The 25032-nt window shown below is 46.1% G+C and overlaps 1 protein-coding gene across 1 annotated transcript in view; it reads left to right on the forward strand.

Moving 5' to 3' along the window:
- Window positions 1-13098: 13098 nt before the first annotated feature.
- LOC144172456 (solute carrier family 22 member 7-like) overlaps window positions 13099-25032 on the forward strand; it is a 32190-nt gene continuing 20256 nt past the window's right edge. Inside the window, exons 1-4 of the mRNA XM_077701158.1 lie at window positions 13099-13527; window positions 15920-16023; window positions 20682-20836; window positions 22790-22958. Coding sequence (XP_077557284.1) covers window positions 13099-13527; window positions 15920-16023; window positions 20682-20836; window positions 22790-22958 — 857 coding nt within the window. The remainder of the gene's footprint in view (window positions 13528-15919; window positions 16024-20681; window positions 20837-22789; window positions 22959-25032) is intronic.

Consider the following 25032-nt stretch of genomic DNA (forward strand, 5'->3'; position numbering starts at 1 on the left):
AAATAGTGTAAGAACATACTGATTGTCGGGTAGACATATAGCTAACAGAAAAACGATATTTTCGGATGGGGCAGCCATTATTTTACTGATATTTTTTCTTTCCGGAGTATTTAGAGAAGAAAAAACTGCGCGCACGTTTTTGGTTCAGGCGCTCACTTCTACGATTACTTTCCAATAATATCACGTGCTTGTAAACTTCAGAAAATTATAGGAAACAAAAGGATAAGCAGCTGGGATCCCGCCACGCTGTCCGGGCGGTTCTACAGTACAGTCCTCAATTTTAGAAGTGCGCACTGATGCGGAGTGTGAACAGCGGGGTCAAAACAATACCTAAATGCGGAGGGGATAGAGGTGGGATGCCCCACTCAGAAAATTTCAGGGCCTGTGATCCGAGTAGATAAGAGCGCAAAGCCGGCATCAGCCTTCGGCAGCTTAAGGGGTTTTGCTTCGTGTCAAAGGAAGTTTTATCAGTGACAGACCAAAACAGACAGGCATGGGGAAAAACAAGAAGGCGTAGGAGCGCCGCCTCGGGAACGCTAAACAAACTTTCCACTATTTTGCATAGTTTCCGAGAAGCGGCGCTGGCTGGCGGACACGAAAGCACGCTGGAAGGCTACGGAGCGAGGAAAGATAGGAGAGAGCAACAGGAGAGTGGCTGTTTGGCCATTTTTCTCTCACGCGTTAGGCAATGTTTATGCAGGCGGCGTTGGATGGGCATAGAGCAGTAATTTTTGGCTGAGGTACTTTACGACCCCCTAATCCTAGCACTGGGTGTGTTGGGTGACTACGTTATGCAAGCGTTTAAGATTTCAAAACAGGTTTAAAAAAGTGTTGCCTGGTCCCTTTAAAACTACTTAAAACAGCAAAAAAAGGGGAGGGGAGGGTTCCAGGCGTCTAAGGTGCATGTGATCAATGGCTCATGTTGTATACGCAAACGCCCTGAAATCTCAGGCTGATAAGGATATCTTAAAGAAAAAACGTTACTGATCGCGTAAACGACTCAATTTGCAGTATCAGCTACTGGTCACAATTAGCTCACCGCGGAGTTGGAAAAAACTGGGAATTCCGGTCTCCTGTCCGTACATGAGCTTCTACCCGGGAGTACAGTTGCATGAAAAGGCTGTGACTGATCTTTTTTGTGAGTACCTCAAAAGATATTCTATTACGGAAAGTTGCTTAAACGAGCGCACAACCATGTAAAGCTTCATCTTATCCGGTATCGTAAATAAGAAACAGTCAAAGTTTTAATATAAATATCATAAAACCGTTACTCCTATGCCTTGTGCACAGCAAGGCGAAGCCACCCTGAAACGGACAGTTTGCACTCGTTCGCACCCGTTCGAAGCAAAGCGCGAAACATGTGCGGGTGAACGACGCATTTCCGTACGGTTTTTTTCTTTTTCATCTCGAAGACCGGCTCTTCAGCCTTCATGCGTGTTTCTGACCACTGCCCTACTGCTTTTCCAAGGAAGAAAACACGTGCAGAAACGCGTCGTTCTCCGCACAATTGTTTCTCTCTTTATGCGTTAATTAAAGGTGCGGCCTAACCTGCTGGATGACCGGTGGGGACTGCAGGGAGACCCGGACCTGCGTACAGAACAATCATCCCAATTACCACCAACATCATCCCCATCTTTCAGTAACAATACTCGTATTATTACATTATCAACCCTTTGAAGAAAGGAGATGTAATCCTGATCATCATCATCTTCGTTATCGTTATGATCAAACCAGATTTTCTGGTTAGCTTATCTGTTTTCATGAAGTCCTACTTGAGCAAAGGTACCGTTTCAAGGTACATTGAGGAATATTTTCAGTCGACTGGAGATAACGTGCGGATACAGAAAAACTTGCGCTTCGAATTTCGCGGAACTTCAAGCAAGCGCAGCCTACACGTAAACAAAAAAAGCACCGTACAAAACAGCTTTCATGAGACATACATATTTGAAATAAATAACCGGTTATTTTCTGGAAAGACTAGCTGGGGCATCGTTCTTGCCGGTCTGAAATGGTAGCATAAAAAAGGACGTTTCACACAATGAAACAACAACAACGCTTACGTAGTTTTCCTTGGCTTGGAGTGAATGTATGAATTTTGTCCCCGTTGTATGGAATAGAAGATATGGGCATGTTTTAGCTAAAATTCATTGTAAAAATCAACACGTAAATCTCTGGGGGAGCCAATTTAAATTTTTAAAGCGATAAAAATGGCGGATTTTCGGAAGAAACTGGATCACGAATTCGTACGAGCCTGCGTTTCAATTGAACAAATGTATGTCCGGTGGGAAGTTTGCAAGAAATACAGTCACTCTGTCAGCAAAACCTGTCGCACAAATGCAACCGCACTTGCACCGTTGAGCTTGTTGTAACCCCCTACAAACTTTTCATTTGGGCTTTTATATACCAGTGCCGCTAGACAACTACTACGATTGCGCATGCGCGTTTGAGGTGGTGGTCACAGCTAAAGCCTTCTGGAAAAGTAGCAATCGTACAGACCGCGCCTGCATAAGAGGGTTCGAGCCAAACCTAAGGTCAGTCCGCCTCGTCACAGCAGCGCCCCAAACGGCCGCTCCGGCGTGAGGAAGCAGAACGGGCACACCACGGACGACTGTACTCAATCCTTCACGATTACGCGCGATTAAATCGAACCAAGGGAGCTTTCCAATCCGACGTTTATTTAGCGCGGTAAAACTGTGTACCAAAGATCTTTGACCAGCTCGATGCCTCTCAATCCGTTTCGTTCGCACAAATAAAATAACTGCTTATACCCAACGTTTCGAAGGCAGCCATCCCCACAGGAGGAATATAATTAACCCTTTGGTTGACGTTACATGCCATGTGATTCAGCTTTACCGCCAGCCTCAAAACCATGACCCCGATGAAAGAAACGTTCCTTGAGCCCAGTTCCCGTTCTAATTTGTGCAGTTGACAGCCGAACAGCTTGCATGCGACACCTCCAAACGCGTAGGTTTAAGTTCTCCCGCCATTTTTGCAGTCGGCCGCCTGCCCTGCAGCGTATTTCCAAATATGTTCACAATGGCGGCGCCAAATCCCAAACTCACGCTCCTTACTATGAGGTAAACCATAGTCTTGACCGTATCATCTCGCTCGACTAGCATGCGAAAACTTCCCTGCTATGAGAGAAGAAAACTTCCTATAGTCTATTATAAGCGAACCAGGTATCGATGTGGTTGAAACTAATGCGTTTGTGTTACAGCGAAGGCATTGCCGCAGTTCGTAGAAAGGTCGGCAGCTTACGTGCGGTTGAGAGGTTGGGCTGCTTGTCTTCCTTAGGTACGCCGAAGATAACCACCAGCGCCATGAACACAGCACCCGCGATGACAGCAAACAGCCGGCCGGATAGCATGCCGGACTCGCTGCAATCGCCCACATGACCATTCCATGCAACTGGCAATTGTCCAACGTCAGTTGCACGTTACCTACGGCAATCTGTATCTCTCCGAAAGTTAGCAGTCACCGATTCGCAGTACAGTTTATGGCATTCTCATTGGTCGCATCGATTGTGACTGATAGTGCACATACAGCTATAACTGAACAACAGCGAAAGTTCGTGCAAGCAGTTCGCACCACGACTATGTCGCCCACCTCTTACGTTAAAATTATTAATTCATTATTTTTTGTAACCCCTTTTTTCTGACTTCATTCGCGTCCAGCTTTGAGCGACGCCTCTCCTGTCATGACTGTGTAGTTACCGGTTGGGGTGGAAACGTTTTGCAAAAGCTCGCTTCCAGAGCGAGCTCTCGCAGAAATTTAGGGCATTTTGGACCAAAACCGGTAGTTTCAAATGCGGCCGACCGAAACGATTCGCGCAATGTTTCGCACCGGATTATCGGGGCGCATTCACACCCGCGTACAATAGGTGCGGTAGGAACGCTATGGTACCTAAATATCTCTCCACATATCAAGAACAAGAGTAGCGCGAATACGAAGTCCTAAAGAAAACTATCCTCTAAAGCTGATCTGTCGGGATTCATATTACATGAGCTTCATTCACTGTCTTCTGTGCCTTATTCGTACAATTGGGCACAAAGAGGCGCTAGATTTCTCTCCATTACTAAGGCTCGTTAGTTTAAATTAAAATACACAGAAATAAAAGTGCACAGCTGGGGCTATTTCTAAGATAGGGCTGCCTCTGTGGCGCGTAGTGTTTCGTTGAGCCACAATCGTGCGCAAGTGTCTATCTTCCGTCAACTGTCATATAATAATATAGCTAACTTTCACCCCCCCCCCCCCCCACCCTTTCTCTATCGCGCCTTCTTATTGCTAGAGGGAGGGTTTCAGGGGTCCGCCATTACACAACAAACCCTATAAAGTAGTATTAGCGGATAATTTAAGTGATTGTCAACTTTACAGTCAACGAAGTGACAAAATGTCGTACTCGTGGCATCAGAGTACAAGCAGTACATGAAGAAACAATGCAATTTGGATCAGGCGAAAAATACTTGTATACTATTTTTGCTAGGTTACCACCAGTCGGGTCGGTTTCTCCCAACCACTCTGGGTCGCTAAAAAAGGGCCCATAGTGGTGGTCAGATGTTTGTTCAACCATTTAGTTCCACTTTGTCTTAATCCTGTTGTACAGATTCCACATGTAGATACCCCAACACGTTTAAGTGCGCCCCGCCGGAAACAAAAAGTTAGCGATCCGGGTACCTATCGCCCAAATATCACTTTTGGATTGTCGGTGGGGCATGAGTTCAATTTACGCGTAAGCGACGTATTACAATGCGCATAATGATCTATATCCTTGCGTGAAATCGCTGTCGGTATATTGTTGCATACATAGCCTTAACGCTGCGAAACCAGTTCCTAAACTTGTATCCCCGACTGTACTTAGAGGAAAGGGGGGAGGGGCAAGTGAAATGGAGGGCGAGATAAACACAAAGACGACGTGTAATGAGCAGAATGAGTTAGGTTTAAAATTTTGCCGCTGCGGAATTTTTTTTAAAATAGGAATAAATTTAGCGCGTTTTAAAAATTCACTGCTCAAAGTAGATAACGGAGGAAGGGCCCGGAAGAAAGGAGCTCTATTGCCCTCCTTTGTCATGGATGCTTTGCGCAATTTGATTTTAAAACGTGTATTCATTCCAAAACGTGCGGCTCTCTGTGATTTCGACTGAGCGAATTTTACGTCTCAGCGTTGCAGAGTTTCGATATATGCAGTGGTTATGACAAACGAGTAGTTATACTGATGCGATATTTTGTTAACATGAATAACGGTTCCAGCTATGAACATGCCGTGCACAGTAGAATAATAAAGGGCAGAGCGTGAGCTCTCGTACTTACCTCTCATCTTGCGAGTCTTCTGCTAAAAGAATGAAGAGGGCATGAAAGAGTTAAGAAGAGCAAAAGTGCAAATGTTTAAGCAAGCATAGCTGTTCCTGTCGGCCTGGTGGTCGCGCTTGATTTGATGAACGTAACGATTATTTCGCGCTTATTTGCAGAGGCTGCAGAATAGTGCAAAAGAAGATGCGCACAGTATACTCATGCGGCTAATCAAAAATACCTACGCATCCTTCAGCCGCAACGGCTTTCCATATAATGCGGTCAAACAAACATATCAATGTCTCTTCAGCAGTAACAGAAGTTATGATAATGGCGACAGAACAAAAATTTTAAGGAAATATTTGCAGTATATTGGGATACACTGAAACCGCAATCCGTTAAATGGCACACCGCGGAATCATCTTCAAAGCTGAGAAAAGCGATTTCGCCATTAATAGCCATTAACATCATGAAACTTGCGTTTCCCGTTATATTATAAGATGTGGGTTAGATTTGGTCGTTTCATACCAATGAGAGTATTCCCGAATTTCCCAGGTAATAACGTACCATAATGCTCGGCTGCTACGCCAAACAGTACCGCTCCTATTTTCCCATCCACGCTCAGAGCATGACTCAGAACATCCGACACGCACCCAGACAGCCCGTTGGACGGGCCTGCGGAAAAACAAAAGCTCGGTGCTATCTTTGACCATGCAGCTTGCGACGTCTCGAGAAAATGTTGACGTTTCTGGTACATGTGGGCACCCTGCACCGGACAGAGGCCACTGTGAACTCAGCTCTTCCGCTAATACAGCTGCCTTTAGCACAAGCTATGGCATCGACAAAGGAGTGGTGATTTCTCGACCAGTTTTCACCAACTGCATGCAGCGTGCCGTGCCAATGGTCTGCGGGGCTGACACTGAGACGAGGTATAAAGACAGACAACCGCGATGAATGATCGGTTCCTCCTTGCCTTTTTTACTATCTACAATGTGATTTTTCGGCTGCAATAACAGAGACTAATGTCTTGTAATCAGCGGCACTTCAACTGTTCATCTCTGCTCCTGTTATGGCGTCACCCAATGTGACTTCTTTGTGTGAGTGCCCGTTGCTTGACTCGTGGTAAGCATGGCTGTTTGTATATCGGACAGGGCGCCGACGATTAAGGAAATTGAATGTTAAGAACAGAGGGCGTGATGAGCATGGCATCTTTCACAGCAGAAACGAAGTCGCGAACCCCCATGATGGGAATCGGTGCTCCCGTTTCAGCGCCAGACAGCGCAACCTGCCTATGCACTCGTCGAATCATAATGCTCGCAAAAAGAACGGTTTCAGGGCACTAAGCGAGACAGCTTCCGAACAAGTGCGTTCCATTTAGCCGACAGCGTATGTGCTGCCACGGTGGCACCAGCATGGGGAAAGGAAGACTACGCAACGCGCGGCGACCAGGCCGTGGATGTGTACTCACGCTTGTCGACGGGGCTCTCCTGGCGGCGTTGTTCGGCGTCCTCCTCCGCCATGTTGGTGCCCTCGCCGACCTCAGACTCGGTTCCAGGCCACGCACAGCGCTCGTGACCGCCTCCGCCGGGGTCTTACACGAGGCGGGCTCACTGGGGCGCGGAAGGCATGAGGCGCCACCTGGATGGACAGTGGTTCCTTGTGAGGGCGAAGTGACAATAGTCACAGGCTAGAACTATTCAGATCAGGTCCTGTCTTTTTATATTTTATTCCCACTCCCCTCCTGTACTCTTTTTTTCGTTTTTTTTTCATGGTGACAAGTCCTTTTTTCTCTGCTTCTATTTTTGTCTTGCCTAATTGGTTCTCCCGTCTAAAACGAATTGTCCTTGACCAATTGCCCAAGTGGGTATGCCCCATTTTCTGATGGCCACCACGGCCACCATTACCCCAGGTACCCGACAACGCGCTGGTAGATGCAAATGGGAAATATTGCGCACTAAAACGGGTAAAACGAAATGAGGGCTTGAGGTCAGAAAAGTGACGAAGAAAGGAACAGAGAATGTTGGGATGTTCGGAAACGAAGACGGTGATAACGATGAGGGCAGCGATGCTGATGCTGATAATAATAGCGCTGATGATGATAGTAATTATACTCACGAGCGTAGTAGACGTGCACACACCTAAAATAATCTGTAAAATAAAATAACCTGGTGACGAGGGCCCGGACAGCCAGTTGAAGCCAGGGTATCCGCGAGTAAGGATGCCCTCCACCGGGCGGGCGCCCTAACATCTGCGCCTCATGCTCGCAAATAAAGATTTATCAATCAATCAATAAATCTGTAAGTATCCACGAAAAAAATGGCCGCGTATCTGCTCCTTTCGTTGCAAATGTCGACGAAAGACGACAGTCGACTGGCGCCCTTGCCAAGTCGGTTCTATTCCCACCGAGAAAATACTGGAACTCTCTCGAACGAAGCGGCGGTAACGCGACCACTCGCCGGCTCGCCGGCAAGAAAATACCAAAACAAAAGTTCCGCCGCTCAGTTTTCACGGAAGCTTCGAGTTCTTTCGAGAGGGCGAGCGTAGCTTTGCCAGTGCTAAGGCGCGCCGATGATTCCAAAAGGGAGAAAGAGGGAAGTTAGGCGCTCGGCGGCGGCTGGCGCGTTGTGTGTCATGCCCCTCTCTCCGCGCCGGCAGTTATAAAAAGAGAATCCGCGCCGAAGCAAATTAGCTACGTTTGGACGTCGGGATTGCACCAAACCATCGGCGACCCGCGCCATGGAGGACTCCAACGTACTCCCGGGCATCGAATAACCGTGATCGTGTCAGGCGGCCTGGCCTACGACGAAGGCACGCTTTCCAGGTAGCCGAATCGCCTCCGACAGCGGTGCATCGTCCGGCCCGGTCGGTGAATATTGTGGGACTCTATCTCTCATATGCATAGAACTGTCTTTCTTTTAGTTACTTCTTTTACCTAGTAATATTCCTGTTCAAAGCTCAATTTCAATTGCACCTGTCCAATTGTACCTTTTGTATTTGAACTGTTTCCCGCAATTGTATTCGTTTTTGAGTTACCTCTCGTTAACGCTACTTGTCTTCGTGCTTGTACAGTGTTTTGCATGTCCAAATATAAGTCACTGTTGTTCTTCGTTCAAGACTCTGACTCATTCTTACCGCTCTGGTCGGCGAAAGCCGCACATCAGACGGCCACCCCCTACGTCACCTGTGCCCTGTAGATTCGGTGGGGTTGTTTGCTCGCTTGAGTTGACTGCCCACATCTATCAGCGCACCCAATTAAGGAAGCGGTGACACCATTGCTCGCCTTTTAATACCCAATTGTTTGTAACACCAATTCGTTAATTCCGAAGGTTTCACAAAACCCAGTATAATAGTTAAACAATAGAAATCATCGGCACCGGCAGGATCATAACGAGTGTCTGGTAGATCAACGAAGTTATAGTTTGGCATCTTACCCACTCGGCTACGAGCGCCAGTTTGTACGGGAGAGTCAAACTAGTACCGGAGGCTTGCTCTTTTGGTTGTGACTGCCGGGAGTAGAATGACGACCCCTTCTCGACACAGAACACGTGATAGCGTACACTTTGCACCTTCGGCCACCTAGTTTAAGTGTGCCCGTTCCGTTCATTCGTTCTCCGTCTTCGTTTTGCTTTTTCTTCACCGTTAAAGCAACAACGATGGAGTAAATTTCGTTGCGGCAGCGAAGGAGAAGCAAATCGGCTGCAATAGTGAACTAAAACCATCGTGATGGTCGTAAAGGTTGCGTTCAGCTTAGCTACCTTAATATCTTAGGCGTTAATGTGAGCTTCCTTTATTCTTTTTTTGGTCAACTCCACCATTCATGACACGCAAGTTCAAGAGTGCCATTGTCATCGCCACCCTATCATCGCCACTTCAGGATTCTTCCCTATTCCGAGGATACTCAATTCTAGCGAATACTATTCAAGTGTGTGCACGTCTGCTACCCTCATCAGGAACATTATTATTTGCATCATCGTCGTCATCGTTGTAGTATAAGTCATCGTCGCTCTGCAATGAACTGCGATCTTTCCTCGTCCAAGTAATTTTTTAAATTATTTTGTCACATTCTTAGTCCGTTACTGATAACTTCCGTCACAGTTTTATTGCGCAGTGCGTCATATCGAGCCAGTTTTCCCATTGGCGTATCCAAGTAAGTTGTCATTGTAGCTGTGATTCTGGCCATTTCATCACCCTCACACTGCGCCACACAACGGTTCTCCTCCATGCGACGGCTGTACTTAGAAGGCACATGCAGTCGGCTAAAGCTCCTATTTTATCGTTCGCGGCAAAGGTACTGGAATTCGAGCACGCGAATCTTTGCCGTGCGGTCCACTTATTCATTCTGTAATCAAGTGGTCTCGGGTGGTAGCTGTCATTTGGCCCTGCCGTATTCCCCTTCCAAACCCACGCGCAATTTACTCACTGCTTCGTATGCACGCCATTGTTCCTCCATTATACTTGCTTCCTACCTTTCTTGCAATATTTCTTACTTGTGTTCACACTCTGCTCACTCTTATTTCTTGAGCCGCCTGCTTCTGTATGTCTTCCAATATCTGAATATTTACTTGTATTTTTCCAAAAAACTGATATAGTTTCTACCAAGATCATCCATATCCTGGCCAATACCCTTGATTGGGTAAGATCCATCTTACCGGCACCACAATCCAGGTGGCGCTTTGTACCTACCGCGTGCTGGTGAGCCCGCCTCGTGTTAGACCTGGCAGAGGCGTTCACGAGCGCTGCGCGCGGCTTGAACCCGACCCAGGCAGGAGCACTGCGGGGAACGTCGAACCACGCCACCAAGAGAGCCCCATCGGCAAGCGTGAGTACCCGTGTCCGTCGGCTGGACACCGCGCCTCGCCTAGCCTTGCGTAGACCGCGGTGATGTCAGCGCGGAATCTTATTCGATGTCGGCTCAACTGAATTGGTTTGTTCGCAAGGGGTTTTGCTGAGGGCCCTGACGGCGTTCTTTTTGCGAGTATTAGCCAACAAGTGCATATACGTCCAAGAAGCATTACCATTTTCCCGGCCCGTCGAAAGGTGAATCAAGGATTGCGGCGGTCTGTCATGGCGTTTTGGCAGCTGAGATTAACAGGTTGTCTGAAAACCTTGTGAAGTCATTGTGTGAAAGTCGCGGGGAAAAATACACACCTGAGCGATGGAGGTTCAAGAGCACACGTGAGATCACGCCACGAACACTGAGCAGAGCATTTCGAAGGCTGGGCGGCGCTGGCGCGCGCGATGACGAAGGCGAGGCTTGGCTCCGTTCACGGGGCTGTGCGAAGGTCGTGCGGGGAGCCTCCTTCCGGGCGAGTTTTTTTTTTTTCTTGGTTCTTTTTTTTTTTCAAGCTCAAGCTTAAACAGCTCTGCTGCTAAAACGGCACTGTTTGCCGCAGCAGCAGGGAACTATGTAATGTTGTAACCTGGTAAACGCAAAAATGTGTCAGTGGAGGGATTAGGTCAAATCTAACGCATTCAAATAAATCAGGGCAACTGCAACCACACGACGGTAAATGCAAGGTTGTACAACGTTAATGGTCAGTCATGACCGAATTTACTTTGGTCGTATTTGTGGCATCTAACGGATTGTGGTTTCAGTTTACTGTGCAAATTTCACCTTAACAGACATAAAAGTTACCACAGTGATACATTTGAGCATAAATATGCTGTTGGCACCAAAGATGAGAATGGGACTCGACGTTTCAGCTACATAGTGAACAAAAAAATACATCAGCAAGCTGCTAAAATTACCTTATTGCAACAGTTGCTGAAAATGCGGAATCGTTGGTTTCTTAGGTTGTCGTTTTTTTGTAGAGCAGTGACTACATTTGAAGGAGCGGGACGACAAAGGAAATGGGCCAGAATATGGTCCACAGACATGATGCATGTAAATATGGAGTGACCTGAGAATTGTTCCTTTACACCAGTGCGTTTCTTTTGAAATAAAAAAACCTAAACTTTTTCAGTTTCTGCTGAGAAATGCAAACTTGCTAGCTAGGTAAGGTTTATATAGCGGAACGAATAAGGTTCAATAAGTGATGAACCTGATGAAACTGTGTCTTAGCCTAGTGGTAGCAAGGCTGTGGAAGCAATAACTCAATTAGGAAAAATTGTATTGACGACGTCTAGACAGTAAAGCTATGCAAATACATCGATGAAATCCCTGTTCTGCCATATTTTATCAACAGGTGTTACCGCTGAAGTAAACGTTAATATTTTTGTCAGGCGGCAACGGAACAGTGTGCTCTCCTGAGCTTTATTTTTTGCACGAGCCCCCTGTCTTCGGTAAACCATCATGAATCATTCGTTATATTTATCGACGACAGTGTGATCATGAGGGCCCCGTCAATTTCTCTACTTGCTTCACCTTTACTTACATATGCTTTTGCTGATTGGTCCGTGCCCGGGTCATTCATTTCAGCCTTCAATAGCGGGAAGCATTGCTGAAATTATCTGATAAAGCAGGGTCCTAAGAAACTACCGTAACAGGATGGCAGGGCCAGCACCTAGACATTGTTCGAGAACACCTACGGGGCGCGGTTAGTATAATTACAAAATATTAAACTATACACAAATCCTTCTCAGTGACAGAGTCGTATCCACAACTGCGTAGGTTACTCTCCTGATTCTCACAATCTGTATCTCGGCACGACTGTCGACCCGAAGAGTATTTCCGCACAATAGAGAGTTTTAGCAGACCGTTTTTGACGCTCCGCTATGCTCCCGACGTCCCGCTCAGCACAACCGGTGCGTCAGCAAGCTTTTAGCTAAGCGATAACCGTATCTCCCACGACGGGGAATGATTCGCGTGACTGTCGTTTCGCGTGCGCCTGTAAACCAAAACTTCAACCTAAAGGAAACATAAGAATTTGTATTTGGTCACCCAAACAAAGCAAAATAACGTGTTTCTTGCCCTCATGTAACCTTTTTTTTTTTTTGTATTATGTAGTCACTGACATGGTATAATTTTTCTAAATATCAATAAACAAGCCGATAAACTTTGGAATAGCCAAGCCAAGGCTGTCTTTCTCGGCGCTGCATAGAAGCAGCCCCGCGCTTCGGTCGACGTTTTTCGCTTCCGTTCTAAAGATCTTTGAGGTGTGTGGCACCACTGCCTATTCGGAAGCGCTTTCGCGGCTTCGTCGGTCGTGTTTCAACTGAAGAAACGAAGTTCGCCGGAGCGCGCTCGCATTGCGGGGGCAGCCATGTTAAAATTCCGCACGGTAGCGTAAGCTGCCGCGACGGTCAGCTAAGAGGCCCCGGTTAGGGGAGCGGGGCCCCGCTCCGGTATCGCCGGTAGCGCGCTAGCGTACCACGCATGCGCAATGGCGCTCCCGCTTGCTATCGGAGCGGAGCGGACCTTCAGAAACGGTCAGCTAAAACTCTCTAATGCTGCATAACTCATGTTCAGTTACTATGCATGCAGCATTAAGTTAAATTGATGGCATCAAAATGTAAATATATATTTTACTTGCTCGATCCACGGATGATGTTATCCGAGGTAAACGTGCATAGGGGGCGAAAGTTTGCAGGACCCGATTCCGTATTTTAAAGTCAATTTCTCTGCATCGGGATGTCTCAGCGCTTGATTTGTATTTGTAAGCGAAGAATAACCACCTGGAGCACCATCAAGATGCTCTCAGCACTATTATAACCACCAGGGAGCGGATAAATTAGCCTTGTTGAAACGCGTCCCGAAAACGTTTGTCGTCGGTGGACGTTGTTACGATTTCCGCTCCCGTTATTTGACAACCACTGCAGGTTTGTGGTTATAATACGTTCCTCTCCCTCAGCGTAGCTGGAAGCTGTTCCAAAATGGTCACATCTGGGCAAGGCACTCAGCAACGCACCACGCCGCCCGTGGAGGATACGGAGCACAGCAACCCCGAGGAGGACTTGTCGGCCATCATTGGCAAGACCGGGCCCTTCCAGTGGACGATGCTCCTGTACACCGCATACGGGACGACAGTGTTCGCCATGCACGCCGTCATCTACGCCATCATCACTCCGAGGGGCGTGTCCCATTGGTGCCAGCTACCCGCGCCACCCGCGAACACGACCGCTACGGCGTGGAAGGAGCTGAACATCCCCCGGACTACCCAAGACTCGTTCAGTGGCTGCCTAGTCTACGCGGAGCCAGTGCGCCAGGCTCTCCCATGGAACGACAACGGGACGCTGGAAACCATTCCTTGCGCGGCCAGGAATTTCAACGAATCTTACGGCCGCCTTACCATCGTCGAGGAGGTGAGTTGAGTGCGGCAAAGGTTACATTGATGTGCTCCATGAATTTGTAGGAGAACATACCGTGCTGTAATTTGTGGGCTGGGGAGCAAACGCCTTTTGACCCACCAGGATTCTTATTCGATATATCAATGGCGTATACAGAAATATTGTTCGTGGTTTGTTATAACTTGCCATCAATAGAAATATATAGTATGCGGTGCCATCAATAGAAATATATAGTGTGCTATTCTATTCTCGTATTCACGTTTACATTTGTAGATCCAGTGCGGAAATAGCATGGGCGGAAAAAGGGTTAAAGAAGGGGGCATGCGCCCCCCTTTAAAGAAAGTCCCCTTCATCCCGAGAAGTCGGAGTGGCGCTGGCTAAGCACAGGAAAAAATTACATTGGCATAAATACCCCAGAAAGTGGAGGGGAAAAATAGCCCCGCCGGTAGCGTAGTGGTTATCGCACCAGACCGGTATTCTGGAGGTCATGGGTTCGGATCCCACCTAGCGGGCATATATCCACTTTCTTTCTTTTCAAATTCTTTACCTGTTTCTATGACCTACCCTATCCCCCCGTTGCTTTCCGAGGTTTTCTTGACTGCCAACCCTTATTTCTGTCTTAGTTCAACGAGCCCCTCATCTCCTATTCTGATTCGCTATATATATATATATATATATATATATATATATATATATATATATATATATATATATATATATATATATATATATAGAGAGAGAGAGAGAGAGAGAGAGAGAGAGAGAGGAAGTGTGCGTTGATGTGAAAACGAATTTCATTTCACAGCACTGTATTTAGGTATTCCTTCTCCTTAAGCGAACCATCTTGGATGCTCCGGAAAAAAAACTACTGGTGTCTTCCGAATCTCAAAACAGCGCTGTGTCCGCGTCCCTCCGTTTGTCCTGTTGTAGTGCGCTCTGCTTCAAGAATGTAAACCACGTTTTAGCACTAATTCGTCCCGCTATATAGCTACGGTAATCTAAATTAGGGAAAATGAATCTATGCGTGATGAACACCAGGTGAGAAACATGCATGCGAGTTTATGCCGAGATAGGTCGGTGTTCGGTTCAGATAACCCTTTTGCAATTTGGTCTAATACAATCTTAGTTAACTGCACAAAACGATCCTTTCTAGAGCGATCAAAACCGACACTCAGCATGTGAGGTGCGACTACGTCAAACTATTATGTGCGACTTGTAAGCAGCTACCCAGAGATCGAGGAGGGTGGGCTGTCGTGGAAGAACACACTTGAAAGAAAGCTGGCAGCGAATAACCGTTCGTAACTGTAAATACTACTGAACTTTAAAGATGTTACTCACGTTGGAAATTATGTCAACCCGGCCACTTAAGCAGGTCTCGTTTGCTCAATCCCTGGTGTTATTTGTTTTGCATGTGTGTAAGATACGAGGTGAGAGTGGCTTCATAAAACACTTCCCAATGAGCCGCACGGGGAGCTTCGCTGACAAAAAGGGTATGAGGAAATAGTGGCTGCCCACCTTTCGAACGGGCAGCGTAAGGTGTCACTCCAAGCGTAACGGTCGATGCATTTACTTCCGTCTTTCCGTCATTCGCGCACAGGAGCCTACTTTATTAAAGACCGTAGTCGAAACTACATCTGTCTGTTCGCGGGTTTCACGCGTAGCAGTTGAGCATGCACATTACTGAGTGCGAGGTAATATGGAATACCTGAAAGAGCATCTGAGTATTCGCCGAAGAAAAAACAAGGGAGAATAATTCCGCTACCATTGCTCTATCATTACAGTTACCAGTAATTGTACTGTTATAGTATGGTGGCAGGTGAGCGGTGGATTCTCCCAAGCGCACATACTACTGTTCTATGCGGCTCTCACGTTGGGCTGAGGAGGATGAAAGGCGAATGTCTTCTTTGCAAAGCGGAATCCTGATTATCCTCATCATTTGAATAGACAACCTATCAGGAAATGCGTGACAAAAACGAGCGCCAAGAGATGCAATGCCATGCAATTCATCGCTGTCCATTCAACTGACACACATTCGTTAACGGGGAGCTCTCCGTTGTTCTCCTAACTAGGGTACAAATAATGAGAGAGGGGGATTATTTACCGGTTATTGCTAGTGAAAATCACTAATACCTTTACTGGGAGCGTGTCATCGCGAGGGTATTGAGGGTGCGGTCAAATAATGATGACGGCGATAGCGATTCAGTAAGGTACAATAGCCGTCATAAACGGAAACCCTTGGAGCAACGTAGACGTCATGTCCTGCGATGTCACTGGAGGAGGTACGCTCCGTAATGATGGAGGAAATTTTACCCTCGACGACGCGGCAGGACAATACACGAAATTTTGTAGGTATGGGTTTCCGAAGAAAGTTCATTTTCATCCTGACTGCTGAATGCTCTTCTTGCAGTGGGACCTGGTCTGCGACAGGGAATGGTTGTATGATTTCCTGAGCGGCGCATTCCTCCTAGGATCGTTATTTGGGCTGGCAATATCTGGACTTCTTGCTGACAGGTGAGCCCTTCCAAATCCCTGCGAATTCAGTTAAGATAGCTTCTGTGGCTATGTGTTTATGGTGTTGACACTTTTGAATTCATGCCGGGCTCAATTTGGACGCTGAAATACGCCAAACAGAAATAATGAGTGGTATCGAATATCCGCGTTTGTTGGCGTGAAATAAATTATACATGGTCGAAACAGGCACCGTTATGAAGTTTTCAATTAGAATGAGATCGTGTACTTCTCTGTCCAGAAAGTTCTTCCTTCGGCACTTTATGTTATACATGGTGTCCCAGGTATCATGCACCAAGATTTTAAAAAAGATCAATGGAGTTACTTGAAGAAAACCGAGTGCATAATGTTTGCAGTACTGTGGAGAAGCGGACAGTATTTTTTTTTCGTTACTGAGAGTTAATTATAATTTGTAATTATTTATCTAACTAGAGAGTTAATAACCTAATCACTGAAGTTTCAATGAGGCACTTGTAGGTACCCACGTGGGGCATCTAACTGCGGCATTTTCAGCGACTAATTGCGTACTCATTTCTTCTGACTGATGAAGAAAACCCGCGAAATACGAAAAATACCAATTGACAGCGCTCCTGCGTGCATCATAAAGCAATGCCCTCAAAGAGGCTGCCTCTGAGTTAGCCAGAATGAAATAAAAAAAGTAAGAAAGAAGAAATGCGACCGAGTTGGTGCCTTATCTGCCACACGCGTCCCACGAAACTTGCTGCTGCTGCTCCGTCAATGCATGCCATATCAAGGTGATGCGCTGTCTCTTCGGGCGGGTGACCGGCGGATCAGTTGCTTTCAATCAACTTATTTGGGGGCGCTGCTTTACGATGCGCGCGTGAGCGCCGTCACGTGGTATTTTTCGTATTTCGCGGGTTTTCTTTATCAGTCAGAAGAAATGAGTACGCAATTAGTTCGTCGCTGAAAATACCGGAGTCAGATGCCCTTCGCGAGTACCTACAAGTGCCTCATTGACACTTTAGTGATTAGGACAGTAAATTTCGAGTTAGAAAATTAATTACAAATTATAATTAACTCTCATAACGAAACAATTACTGTCCGCTTCCCCACAGTACGCCAAACATTATGCACTCGGTTTTCTTCGAGTAACACCATTACTCTTTTTTTTTTAATCTTGGTGCATGATAGCTGGGACACACTGTATAAAGAGGTCTTACCAAATGCCCTCACGTCATGTTAGGAACATAAGGTCAGGTAAATTTCATCAGTTGCCGACTAAGAAGGGTTTGTTCTTGGGAGAGTGGTTCCTCAACCCTTTGCCGTCAGGCGTTATCCCGGAGTCCGTGGGCACTGTCGGTGTCCTCTGCCAGCTTGATGACTCGTTCTTGTAGTAATGCCTGTGCGCTGAACAAAACGCAGAAAACTAACCCTATGCGATATGTAACCGGGTGCATAAAGCAACATGTATGTTGCCTATGGATTTGTATCGTTCGCTATTTTTAAGGTACGAATTGTAACAATAAAATTTAAAGCTTTTGATCAGGCGTTCATAAAGGAATTTCTTCCCGGAAATCCTTGGATAGGTTAGCAGATGCTAGGTGTGGTCAGGTTAGGTTAGGTTAGCTTAGGTTAGGTTAGGTTACGTTTAAGTTAGGTTAGGTTAGGTAAGGTTTGGTTGGGTTAGGTTAGGTGAGGTTGGCTTCGCTTAGGTTAGGTTAGGTCAATTTTTCCTTCCATCGGCAATTTAAAATGCTTTAAACCAAGCTCCACTGAACAACTTGAGTGTCGGTGCACTGTCGAAAGCTTGTGCAGCTTGTGTCCACCTCCCCCCTCTCACGCTCTGTACGCGAGGGTGGAGGACGTGAAGGACGACTTAAAGTATAGGAAGAAACAGGGGAAGAGTTGAAGTAGAATCAAGAGATGAAGACGCCTCTTCGTTTCCACTTTTCGCTGAATGCCCATGACGCTGCCTCGTCAGATCGCCAGCTGATTTTCCATAGCGAAGCCCTCGCGAGATGGTTGGCTGGCCCGCAAAAAATTCACCTGATGGCCAGCAAGATGAGGGGCTGAGTGGATGCTGCAATGCAGGCAAGCGAAATAAATTAACCAACGTTTGATAGCCGATGGTACAGCCTGGCGATCAGCCGTGCCGTACTGGAGAGCTACGCGTTATAGGTCGACCGGGAGGTGGCCCTGTCGGTGTGCCCTTTGTGTAGTCGCGTTTCGCACGCTCTTTTACAACTAACCTGGAGGGTTCTTTAGCAAGAACTTCATGCTTGTAAGCATACTCATTATTGATCGGACTCATCAAAAATACACTTGACGACGCTAGAACTTAACCTCGGACTTCGTTGTCCATGCGAAAACGTTTTAGCTACAGAATCCGAGCTGACTTCCTTACAGAATGAGCAGCTTTCTGACCTACGAGTTTCTGAAAGCGTCTGTGCACTACATTTATGTAATCTTGCTTCAGTTGGTCCCCTGTAGCGAAATAAAGCAACGTTACGAGTCCTGTCAATCAGGCATCCATGGAAAACCGCAGTTGAAGCAGATAATTCGTTCCGCAGTTGCACCACTAGTCGCGAGCATTGTGCATGCATTGCTCGTCAGACTACACCGTACCAGGTTTAAACGCGAGGGAATGCACGCAAGCCGATTTTAAGTATTTATGCGGAAAAATATCGCACCGCAGCGCTATTAGAAGAGGCAGGAACGCCGCGAAAGGCAGCAGTGGGATACAACTTCGCAAATACACATTATGACTATTCTGATTTAGGGCGTATCCGCATACCTCCTTTCGACAGCCTCGTTTTATCCGACCGACATATGTCTCTGAATGGTGTATTCTAATGGCATTCCCTTTGTACAGGGGTGATGGCGTGCGTAATATCAGCGTGAAAGCCAACGCATGCAAGTTTAAGCATCGTGTAATAGGAACTATGCATCTGCGCTCGAAATCATCCACAGATGTTGTACCAGCAGAAGAGAAAATTGTTTGCACGTTGTTCAGCTGGTACACCCTCATGAAAATGTTTACCGAGATTTAATGAACTTGTTATAGACATTGCTCAAAAGAATCCTATAAACATTTTGTCAACATTCTATAGAATATTTCTATTGAGTTTCCATTACAAATTGGCCACCGCGTTTCAATTTAAAGTCTATAGAGCCAAGTCAGTAGGCCTTATCGGTTCTGAATGTAGTTTCTTATGAGTTTCTTATGGGGTTTTTATAAAATATATTCAATAGGTTTTCTATGCAATTCTTACTGAGTACAGTAGCAACAGCCTGTTGCGTGGAAATCAGGTTTGAATACAGTTTCTGACGGATTTTTATTAAATTTGTGGCAATTAATTTTTTATAAAATTCCTCTTGAGTATAGTCGTAACATCGTGTTGCGTGCAAATAAAGTTTGAATAGACTTCTTGATGAGTTTTTATTAAATTTGCCAGGATTAGCTTTCTTAAAATTATTATTGAGCATGGTCGTATCAACCTGTTGCGTTTGAGTCAGCTTTGAATACATTTTCTGTCGGGTTTCTATTAAATTTATCTCAATTATATTTCTATAAAATTCTTATTGTGCCCAGTCATCACAACCTGTTGCATACGAGCTAGGTCTGAACAGAATGTCTGATGAGTTTTTATTAAATTTATCTCTATTACCTTTCTATAAAATTCTTATTGAGTGTAGTCGTAATATCCTGTTGCCTGTGAGCCAGGTTTTCTGGCAAGTTTTAGCAGAGGAGCTTTGCAGGGGCTCTAACTCTCCGTCGGTGATGTCCGCCATCCCAGGCGCCACCGCTCCCAAGTGCTCCCAAGACGAAATGAAGGGACGTCCATCGCGCGATCTCGATTGATGAGGCGGGGCAGGCGGCGCTATAGCACCCCACATATATGCACCGATAAGCTACCAGACCTCCGTGGGTAGGCTATAGAAACGCAATACAGAGTCTATTGAAACTCAACATAATGAAGGTAATAAGATTCTTGCAGCGTGTTCGTTATAAAAAGTTTATTGCCTGTCTAATGACCACAGTCCACACATTCGGAGGTCAAACGACTTTATAGAAAGTCAATACAAAGTTTGTTAAAACTAAATATAGTGAAGGCAATAAAATTCATGTTGCATTTTTGCAATAAAAAGTTCATTGATTTTATATTGGCCGCATTTTTAAGATGGGAGATTTGGTTCACTCTATAAAAACGCAATATGAAGTGTATTAAAACTCAATGTCTTGAAGGCAATAAAATGTTGGTTGAGGTTTTGCAATACAAAGTTTGTTGACTTTTTAACGAGCACAGTCTATAAACGATGAGTTTTAATTGACTTTTTATTGACTCAATAGAAACACAATAGGGGGTCTATTAAAACTCAACATCCATTTTCATGAGGGCAGGAAAAATGTCGGCGTAAAAATTGGCGCACCCTTCTTTAAATGTTACAACCGTGTAACCGCTACGAAATTTCACAGTCAAACGTTTATCGTCCATCAGCGTCTTAAATAACAAATAATAGTGAGTGCGAGCCCTTTCAGTGTAAAAAAGACAACGAAAACAAGCCTGTATTTTAATTAAAAACGTAGACTTACTTTTCGAAGTTATATGCGTTCTGCGGCTGCGCACATGGACCACTGCCAGCACGCACTGTCCTTCAAACATGCCATCAAGTAAAACTTACTTTTCTTCTTACCACAGGGTTGGAAGGAGGCCCGTGGTGTGCGTCTGTGTTGTGCTTCTGGAGGCAGTTGGCCTGTCCGTTCCCAGCGCTAACAGCTTCGCCCTCTTCGCCACGCTGCGCTTCTTCGAGGGTGCCTTCGTCTCGGCCACGTCCTACACCGCATACGTATTGCGTAAGTGGGCCGCACTCTCCCTCCGGCTCCCACGGCGCTCACAGGGCACTCACATGATCGGAGTGCCCTGCATCACACTCATTTTTATGGCAAACACGTAGCAAATAAGGATTTGTAATCTTTTGAGAAGCTTTGGTAGAAAGCATTTTACAGGTTTGCGTAGCTTAGCTACTTAACTTTTTTGTCTATGGTTTCTGACCCTCATGCCACTTAGGAGCCAAGCTGATGTAAGATCGATCCCTTCGTTTTCGCTTGCCATGGCCTACACAAGAGAGTAGCCGTGTATCTGATCAATTCGATGCAAATGTCGACAAAACACGAAAGTCGTCTTTCGTCACTGCCCCGTAAATGCCTTTATTATCTCAGCCGCCCATCTGTTATAATGTTCCTCTCCAGTTTCGCTTCTCCCACAATAAACACGGAAGGGCGGATTGGGATTTCGCCAGGATTATACTAGGAATATCGCTCAAGCCACCAAGTTAGACAAATAGTAGCATGCCCTGCTTCACTTTCCGCTTTGTCTAAGTAAGTGCTATAGACCGGAGGTAATAAGAAGCATTCCGAACAGCTACCAATGCCGCGCACCACCTTTCAGTCGTTACGAAGCACAGCACAAGATTTAACTTTTGCACGACAGCACAGCTGCTCACCCACCCACAGTTACTTTGTACAGCTGGCAGACTACATTTCCATTCGCGGACAGCATAGTAGACAGCTTACGAAGCAGTCAAATTAGGCACTATATTATGGCGAAGAGTGCCACAAAAGTCATTGAAAATCATTTTAACCATCATTGAAAGGCTGCTCCTCTGTAATTTCGCGTTTGGTGCTACTATGCGTTATGCGATTGACCAAAAGGTTAGAGTCGTACAATGTACGAGACGCTGAAAACTGACACAGTGCTATTATTTCAGGGCACCACATGTGAAACCGCGTTGACGGTGGTACTACATGCGCAGGAGCCAAAAATACTTTCCTTTATTCAGTATATTCATGTTCTCTTCCGCCATCTTGAAATCTATGGTTGGACGGAAGCCCGACTGGTCGGGCTGGATCGTGATACAACGAGGAATAAAAACACAGACCACCCAAACAATATTTTTGTTCGTCTGTGTTTTCATTCCCCGTTGCTTCAGCCATATTCCACGATTCCTATGGGGAAACTGATAAAGAAATCTACGGAGGTTCTCAACTTCCTCGCTGCGTATTTCAATTAGCAGGGAACACAAGATACAAGTGGCGCTCATTAAAAATACTGCGCTGCCCCGATAAGAGCGACGCCCGCTTTATCCCACGCTTAAAACAAATAATTGAGATAATAATGAAAACAGCTGAAACAGAGGCGACTTCCCAGCCGATTTCCGGCGATTTCTATATGACGTCAGAGAATCTGGTTATGCGATTGGCGGACGCGGACCTAAGCCAACGCCATGGAACATGACTACGTAATTTTAGTGGGCCCTCTATGGTTCTGGTTGATCGTATAGGCTAAAGGGCAAAGTATATCGTTAACACCCATAAATATGTTCTAGTGCGGCCCATATTACGGCGCTTTCGTTACATATTACGTCACTGTAGGCCAAAATTTTAAAGTTTTATTCGAAATTACTCGCGTTTTTTTTTTTTTTTTTGTATGAGAGCTGTTTGGTGGGTGGCGTGAAGCTGAGTATGAGTTACCCAATTCCAGCTCGTTTAAATTGAACAAGATTGTGTTGTCTTCACTGCACATTTAAACGTCTAACAGTGAACCTCAACGCCCCTCAAGTATTCTAAACTGGCATACAATCTAGGCTACGAAGGAGCGTACGAACAGTCTAAGAAGATAGCCAAAGAAACAGAAGACACGTCACAAAATGCATCTTTAAGAAAATCTTTGGCTTCCTACCACTTGTAGAAACAAGGCGATCAGCATCGAATTAGTCGAGCTCACACCATGTCCGTCTATCCTTGCAGTGGTGGAAGTGGTCGAGCTCTCCAAAAGGGCCTTGTACGGAACGTTCTCGCTGTGCGGCTTCAACATCGGCATTCTAATAGCCAGCGTGTTGGTGCACATGGCAAACGACTGGCGCATGGTCCAACTCGCTACCATGATTACAAGCACAGGTCTCCTCGTGGGCTTCGGGTCAGTGCGTTTACACTTCTTTTTCTTGTGGCTTGGCCTCGACAACCCTGAATGTTAGCAGCTGAAGCAGTGCGGACAGACAGAGAGACATGTGATTAATTACGCGGATAATGAACGTATTCTTCTCATCAAGAAACAACCGAAATAAAACTACGACTGAAGGAGGCACACTCACACGGTGTGCTGTTTTTCGTCGTCGCGCATTTCCTCGCCGCCGGTGTCTTGCTCAGATATGTACCAACTGGCCTGCGTACGCTGAGTGCACGAACATTGTTCGCGCTATTCTCAGCTTTTTATAAAATTAGGCATGGTTGGTCTCGGTCACGCGCGTCAACGAGGTCCCCACAGGAAGGTTGCTATTTTGAGCATTTCGACATACGTTTTACTTCCGTAGTCCTTTCCATTTAAATCCCCGTATTCACCAACATCCAAGGTAATTCGATTCCGCACCTCGCGGAAATTAGAAAATGAGCCGCATGTACTTCTCAAACCATTCATTGTTAAAAAATAGTATTGTTGCACCGCAAAAAATACGACTGTATTATGGTATAAATATGGCCTTCTTCGGTGTTAGTTCTGAATTCCCACTGTTGGAATTGGCCACGGAGTCCGAACAAGACAGTTGTGGAACAACGCTTTCTAGGGAGACAAGGTAACGTCACGGGCACTGGGTGCAGGCTAAGCTAGCGGCAGCTGTCGCGGGAGAAGAAAACTGCGTTGCCTCCGCCACGGCCAGATTCGACTCTCCTCCTCCCGCGCGGGAGGGGGAGAGTCGAGTCCGGCCGTTCCTCCGCAATCCGCAGTTCACTGCGCAGCCGCAGAATGAAGTGTGGGTGCTATCATTTCGTCCATCAGGCGCAGCTACCCTGTACTACAGTGAACTAGAATATCTACCTCTACTTAGCCGTCGTAGCTACGAAGCGTTGTATTCCGCGCTGGATTTCCATGTGACATTATCATGTCGCTCGCCATCGCGTGCCGCTTTAATCGTTTCGCCTCCTTTATATAGTCTTGTTCCGCCGCCTTCTCACGAAATGAGTTCGTACTGCAAGATTAACAGACCTATTTTGCGTCGGTGGAGGGAAAGAACTATCACAACATGATTAATTTCCTTAGCACCGACATCAATAAATTGTGTCAGTGAAGTGGAACGCCGCATAATTTGTAAGTCTCGGCACACCTACATCAGGCCTTCGGACTTCCGAGTACTGCTTGCGAGAAACAGGCAAATACAGAGCAGTACAGAAGGGAGCAAGTTTGGAACGGAACAAAACGCGTTCGACTTGTTCCGTTCTTCCCTTTGTCGTCGTTTTATTGCGCTGTAATTATGTGTCATGGATTACCAAAAGCCCATTCTTCAGCGAATCTTAGGGCATAGCTGCTGTTACCCTTGATTTTCCTTGATTGGTCTTGTAATGCGGCAGCATTTCTACGAAAAGAGGCTCATTATTAGATGCGAAGCATCTCGTAGTCGGGGCTATGTCCCTCCCTTGTTGTTTTTATTGCCGCTTAGGCTCATTGAATTGCACCGCCAGTGCAAAACAAAAAATAAAATTGGCCGCGTATCTGCTCCTTTCGTTGCAAATGTCGTCAAAAGACGATAGTCTTTATCGAATTTTGCAAAGTAAATGCCTCCCTTCGCTTTCCCGCTCACCTCTCATGTTGCTCCTGTTGCGTCGCGCTTCTCCCAAGGTAAAGACGCCAAAGTTTTGCTTAAATCCTTTTAAGTTTCCCTCGTTCCACTGCTCCAAACCGGGTGTCTCGATGCCAACGCTGCCGTACGGCGAAGAAGCGTGTGAATCGAGGCGCCCTACTTCAACGTTTATAGAACCGCGTTTCCCTAGTCCACTTGCGTTCCAAGCAGAAAATGGAACCTATCTAGTGGAACCTTTCGTAACTCTTGCCACTTGATTTCTTCAAATGCCGCCAGAAGCTATATGGCGCGGGCGACAGCAGGCGACGGCGGAGTGATATTTTTTTCTTCAGTTGATGAAGTATTTATTCTCGCCAAAATCAAACATGTGCGATTTTTTATAAAGGAACGCTGCAAATATCACTCCTGTATTAATTTGTT

Source organism: Haemaphysalis longicornis, unplaced genomic scaffold, assembly GCF_048455015.1.
Source record: "Haemaphysalis longicornis isolate Haplotype H1 unplaced genomic scaffold, Haemaphysalis longicornis Haplotype H1 scaffold_213, whole genome shotgun sequence".
Lineage (NCBI taxonomy): Eukaryota > Metazoa > Arthropoda > Arachnida > Ixodida > Ixodidae > Haemaphysalis > Haemaphysalis longicornis.